We start from the raw sequence: 6,194 nt of genomic DNA, 5'->3' as shown, positions 1-6,194 counted from the left end.
ACTCTTCTTCTTTTTTTTTTTTGAGATGGAGCCTCGCCCTGTCACCCAGGCTGGAGTGCAGTGGTGCGATCTCGGCTCACTGCAACCACTGCCTCCCAAGTTCAAGTGATTCTCCTGCCTTAGCCTCCCGAGTAGCTGGTACTACAGGCTTGTACCACCACGCCCGACTAATTTTTGTTTTTTTGTTTTTTGGTTTTTTTTTTTGAGACAGAGTCTCTGTCATGCAGGCTGGAGTGCAGTGGCATGATCTCGGCTCACTGCAAGCTCCGCCCCCTGGGTTCATGCCATTCTCCTGCCTCAGCCTCCCGAGTAGCTGGGACTACAGGCACCTGCCACCATGCCCGGCTAATTTTTTTTTTTTTTTTTTTTTTGTATTTTTAGTAGAGACGGGGTTTCATCATGTTAGGTAGGATGGTCTCGAACTCCTGACCTTGTGATCCACCCTCCTTGGCCTCCCAAAGTGCTGGGATTACAGGTGTGAGCCACCGCACCTGGCCAATTTTTGTATTTTTAGTAGAGATGGAGTTTCACCATGTTAGCCAGGCTGGTCTTGAACTCCTGACCTCATGTGATCCAACCACCTCGGCCTCCCAAAGTGCTGGGATTACAGACGTGAGCCACCGCACCCGGCCATGTTTCTTGCTCTTCTGTCACTCCAAGGCTTGGGCATTTATGGAAGAGGGCACAGGCTGCACGCCTGTGATTTGAGATATGGAGGCAACCCCGAAAAACCCCAAGGCCCAGCTCAATGGGTCTCTCTTCTCTCTGGAAGAGCCCTTGACTCCTACAAGATGACCAAGCCCCCTTGACTCAGCACAGTAGTACCCCTTTATCAGTCATTTATGCCAGTAGGAAAGCCTGGGTAGGTAAGGTTGTAGGAACATGAGAAAGTCTTCCCTTCATTCAAGTCACTAAATCGACTTTCTCTTGAGTACCCAACACCATTCTAGGCAATGGGAATGCAGCAGTGAATAAAACCAGCAAAATTCTTGCCTTTTCTGGGACACTACAGATGTCCCAATGGAGTTGACATACTGGAACAGAAAGAAAGAAACAATTTAAAAATAGGCTGGGCGCAGTGGTTCACACCTGTAATCCCAGCACTTTGGGAGGCCGAGGCAGGCAGATCATGAGGTCAGGAGTTCGAGACCACCTGGCCAATATGGTGAAACCTCGTCTCTACTAAAAATACAAAAATTAGCTGGGTGTGGTGGCACGTACCCATAGTCCCAGCTACTCAGGAGGCTGAGGCAGAAGAATTGCTTGAACCTGGGAGGTGGAGGTTGCAGTGAGCTGAGATTGCACCACTGCACTCCAGTCTGGTTGACAGAACAAGATTCCATCTTAAAAAAAAAAAAAGAAAAGAAAAAAAGACTGAGTGTGGTGGCTCACACCTGTAATCCTAGCACTTTGGGATGGGGGGATCGCTTGAGACCAGGAGTTCAAGACCCACCTGGGCAATACAGTGAGACCCCATCTCTACAAAGAAATGAAACAATTAGGTGGGCTTGGTGGTGTGTGCCTGTAGTCCCAGCTACTTGGGAGGCTAAAGCTGTAGTATTGCTTAAGTCCAAGAATTCAAGACTGCAGTGAGGTATGATAGAACTGCTGCACCCCAGCCTGGGTGACAGAGCAAGACACTGTCTCTAAAATAAATATATGAATAAGTCATTGAACGTTCCCAACACAAAGAAATAAAAGTTTGAGATGATGAATATGCCAATTACCCTGATCTGATTCCTCATTCTATGTATTAAAACATCACTGTGTGCGCCACATGTATGTACAATCATTGCCAATTTAAAATTTTTTTAAGTACAATGAAACATAAATAAGAAAAATACAGAATATTGTCCGATGGTGTAAAATACTAAGCAGAATATAAAGTATTAAAGGGGGCAGGCCATTGTGGGGTAAGAAATTGCAATTTTATTTTATTTTATTTTATTTTATTTTATTTTATTTTATTTTAATTTCAAGACAGAGTCTGGCTTTGTCACCCAGGCTGAAGTGCAGGGGTATGATCTCAGCTCACTGCAACCTCCACCTCCTGGGTTCAAGCGATTCTCTTGCCTCAGCCTCCCGAGTAGCTGGGATTACAAGTGTATACCACCATGCCTGGCTAATTTTTGTATTTTTAGTAGAGACAGGGTTTCACCATGTCGGCCAGGCTGGTCTCGAACTCCTGACCTCAAGTGATCCACCCGTCTCAGCCTCCCAAAGTGCTGGGATTACAGGCTTGAGCCACCATGCCCCAATTTTAAATAGGGTGGTCAGGGAAAGACTCACTGAGACCAAAACCTGAAGGCAGTTAGGAGTAAGCCATGTGGATGTCTGCAGGCATGTTCCATGTACAGGGGGCAGCAAGTGCAGGAACCCTGAGGCAGGGGCATGTGGTATGCAAGGGCTGCCCTGAGGGGAAGAGAGGGGATGGGGTTAGGAACAGCCCAGGCTGAACCTCCAAGGCCAAGTCTGAAGGGCTCTGAGCTTGGTGAAGAAGGGGGAACGATTGCCCAGGTGTGTGAGCCAGGGCTTTGAGGGTAGTGTTTCTGACTTCCCAACTTTTTTCTTTTCTTTAAAGACAGGGTCTGCTCTGATGCCCAGGCTGGAGTGCAGTGGTGCGATCATAGCTCACTGCAGCCTCGAACTCCTGGGCTCAAGTAATCCTCCTGCCTGAGCCTCCGGAGTAGTAGCTGGGACTACAGGCACAGGTCACCACACCTGGCTAGTTTTTAAATTTTTTGTAGAGATGGAGTGAGCCACCACCGTACTCTGTCCGGTCTGACTTCCCACTTTTGCCGAGATTGAATCTTTCACCAGCATTTCATTAAGGTGTACCTCAGCCCTGACTAGGGCTCAAAGGGAGGGAGGACAGGGCTCGGAAAGGGGAGAGGACTCAATGGGAGGAGGGAGGACTCCTGGGAGGGGAGGGCAGCTTAGCTAAAGGCATGCAGGCTCACGGCCAGCGATGGGAACTGGAGGGAGAGCTGGAGAGGAATTTGAGCTTAGTTAGGCTTAAAGGCACCTTTTGGGTACCTTTGCAGGCAGTCCCTGGCTTCTGCGCCCAGCACCTCCTGGGCTGGACAACCCCACCGCCCGGACTCAGGCCGAGCCTGTGCGACGTTTGTGCCGGAGGGGCCGAGCAGCAGGTGCGCGGCTCCTGCAAACAGCCGCGGCCACGCCCACCCTGGCCCTCCCCGCCCTGCTGTTCCGGGGTAATTGGCAGCGCCCCCATCCCCACGCGGCCAGTGCCAAAAGCGCCTATAGTGGTGAGGAGGGAGAAGCCCTGTCAAATTCTTTGGGATTTGCACCCCAAGCCCCTGACGCATCTCATCCTCGTTTTTGCCCTGGAGAATTCATTCCCGAGCAGAGAGGGACAAGGACCGACGGGCGGGGGCTGGGGCAGGTCCCGCCCTTCCTTGGCAACTCCCCTACCTCGGCGTTGTGGCCTGCGCTGGGCCAAGTCCTTCCTCCCAGGACGCTCGGTGAAGGTGGGAGGCGGGAGCCACGTCACTGTCCCCAGGCCCTGAAGAGCGCTGCTCCGCCCCTCCCGCCCCCAACGGAGCGCTGGGCACTTAGTTAAGACGCACCGGCCCCAGCCCAGGGCCAGCCCAGTCGCCGCCGCCCGCCCACAAAGCCACAGGCAGGTGCAGGCGCAGCCGCAGCGCGAGTGTGTGGAGCCGAGCCGTTAGCGCGCGCCGTCGGTGAGTCCGTCCGTCTGTCTGTCAGTCGGGGCGCCGCAGCTCCCACCAGGCCCAGCGGCCCCGGCCCCTCGTCTCCCCGTACCCGGAGCCACCCGGTGGAGCGGGCTTTGCCGCGGCAGCCATGTCCATGGGCCTGGAGATCACGGGCACCGCGCTGGCCGTGCTGGGCTGGCTGGGCACCATCGTGTGCTGCGCGCTGCCCATGTGGCGCGTGACGGCCTTCATCGGCAGCAACATCATCACGTCGCAGACCATCTGGGAGGGCCTGTGGATGAACTGCGTGGTGCAGAGCACCGGCCAGATGCAGTGCAAGGTGTACGACTCGCTGCTGGCGCTGCAGCAGGATCTGCAGGCGGCCCGCGCCCTCATCGTGGTGGCCATCCTGCTGGCCGCCTTTGGGCTGCTAGTGGCGCTGGTGGGCGCCCAGTGCACCAACTGCGTGCAGGACGACACGGCCAAGGCCAAGATCACCATCGTGGCGGGCGTGCTGTTCCTTCTGGCCGCCCTGCTCACCCTCGTGCCGGTGTCCTGGTCCGCCAACACCATTATCCGGGAATTCTACAACCCCGTGGTGCCTGAGGCGCAGAAGCGCGAGATGGGCGCGAGCCTCTACGTGGGCTGGGCGGCCGCGGCGCTGCAGCTGCTGGGGGGCGCGCTGCTCTGTTGCTCGTGCCCCCCGCGCGAGAAGAAGTACATGCCCACCAAGGTCGTCTACTCCGCGCCGCGCTCCACCGGCCCGGCAGCCAGCATGGGCACAGCCTACGACCGCAAGGACTATGTCTAAGGGACAGACGCAGGGAGACCCCCCACCTTCACCACCGCGAGCTGGAGCGCGCACCAGGCCATCCAGCATGCAGCCTTGCCTTGGAGGTCAGCCCACTCCCAGATGCCAGGAAGCTCCCGCGCTGGACTGGGAGGGGACGGCTCGAGGACCCCTCCCCAGCAGCCACCGCTTTTCAGGCCAGGGAGTCGACTTCAGGGCCCAGGGACCAACCTGCATGGACTGTGAAACCTCACCATTCTGGAGCACGGGGCCTGGGTGCCCGCCAATACTTGACCGCCCCGTCGAGCCCCATCGGGCCGCTGCCCCCATGCTCGCGCTGGGCAGGGACCGGCAGCCATGAAAGGGGGCACTTGATATTTTTCAATAAAAGCCTTTCGTTTTGCACTCGCTGGAGCCTCCTTGTTCCAAGCGCCTCCACCTCCCTGCAGAGCGCCCCCTCGGGGCGGCCTTGGCTGGATCTCGCTCTCCGGGATGGAGCTTAGAGGGAAGGTGGGGTTGTAAGCTGAGCTCGGTGATCACGGAGTGGTCACTCGCCCACTCCCTGGGGATTCGGAAGACAGCCTGTGCGGCCAAAGCCAAGGTCCAATCTAGGAAGCAGGCACGAGCACTTCCCGCCCCTGGGTCTGTGCTGGGAGCCGACAATACCCCACACATTCGTGGCTCGGGATGGGAAGGGGAAGGTGGCAGAGATGTGCCCCTGGGTCTGTGCTGGGAGCCGACAATACCCCACACATTCGCAATCTCCCGTGCGCCTTGTGAAAGAGCGCATTCCGTACTGCCATTTCCTACTGGAAAAAAGAAAACAAAAAGACCTATTGTTTGGATAAAACACGCTACCAAAAGTAAAACCGGGCCAAATCTTCTCACCTAGGGGAGAGATGAGAAAGGGGCCCTATCTCCTTCCTGGGAACCTCAAGGGAGGGAAAGAGGGAGGACTTAGAAGGGGCATCTCAGAGGGGCTTGAGGCCGGGGCTCGCTGGCTCACTCCCAGAGGAAGAGGTGGGAGGCTCCCTTGAGCCCAGGAGTTCCAGACCAACCTGGGCTACATAGCAAGACCCCATCTCTACCAAAAAAAAAAAAAAAAAAAATATATACATATACACACACACACACACACACACACACATATATAGCTGGATATGATGGCATACACCTGTAGTCCCAGCTATTCAGGAGGCTGAAGCAGGAGGATGGCTTAAGCCCAGGAGGTCAAGGCTACCTGAGCTGATTGTGCCACTGCACTCCAGCTGGGGCCAACAGAGTGAGACCCTGTCTCAAAAACACAACGACAAGACACACACACACACCCCCCCCCCAGAGGTGTGGTTGAGGTAAACAGTGTGGAGAGGCACTGGTGCCTTGGAGAAAACACAGGAGATTCAGGCAGGAAAAGGGGCCTGAGCCCAGGCAGGGCGACTTGGTGGGGGCGAGATTCAAACGACTAGATGGAACACAACGGGAGACAGGAAGTGTCAGTGAAGCCCAGGAGTCCAGCAGAGGCCAAGTCGTGGAGAGTCCCGTATGTGGGATTACGAACTTTGAAACTTACTCTGGGTGTAAGGAGTCATGAAAGGGGAAGTACCTGGTCAGATACTTTTAACCTCTCCAGCAGCCCCTGCGGAACTGGGACTCAAGGAGAAAGATAAAGGAGGGGAACCACTTAACAGGATATGTCGCCATCTTGGAGTGAAATGATGGTGGTCAGA

General features: G+C 55.4%; 1 protein-coding gene across 1 annotated transcript; it reads left to right on the top strand.

The window, feature by feature from the left end:
- Nucleotides 1–3,300: 3,300 nt before the first annotated feature.
- Nucleotides 3,301–4,872, top strand: CLDN3 (claudin 3). The gene has a single exon (XM_023218678.1). It carries the CDS (start codon nt 3,826–3,828, stop codon nt 4,486–4,488), a length of 663 nt encoding a protein of 220 aa, XP_023074446.1. The 5' UTR covers nt 3,301–3,825; the 3' UTR covers nt 4,489–4,872.
- Nucleotides 4,873–6,194: the final 1,322 nt, after the last annotated feature.

The sequence above is a fragment of the Piliocolobus tephrosceles genome, chromosome 8, assembly GCF_002776525.5.
Source record: "Piliocolobus tephrosceles isolate RC106 chromosome 8, ASM277652v3, whole genome shotgun sequence".
Lineage (NCBI taxonomy): Eukaryota > Metazoa > Chordata > Mammalia > Primates > Cercopithecidae > Piliocolobus > Piliocolobus tephrosceles.
The sequence above is the reverse complement of the archived record's forward strand: the minus strand, read 5'-3'. Positions and strand labels throughout refer to the sequence as shown.

Bases quoted from the DNA above. Each gene is read 5' to 3' on its own strand.
- CLDN3 (XM_023218678.1), top strand. From the start codon at position 3,826: ATGTCCATGGGCCTGGAGATCACGGGCACCGCGCTGGCCGTGCTGGGC.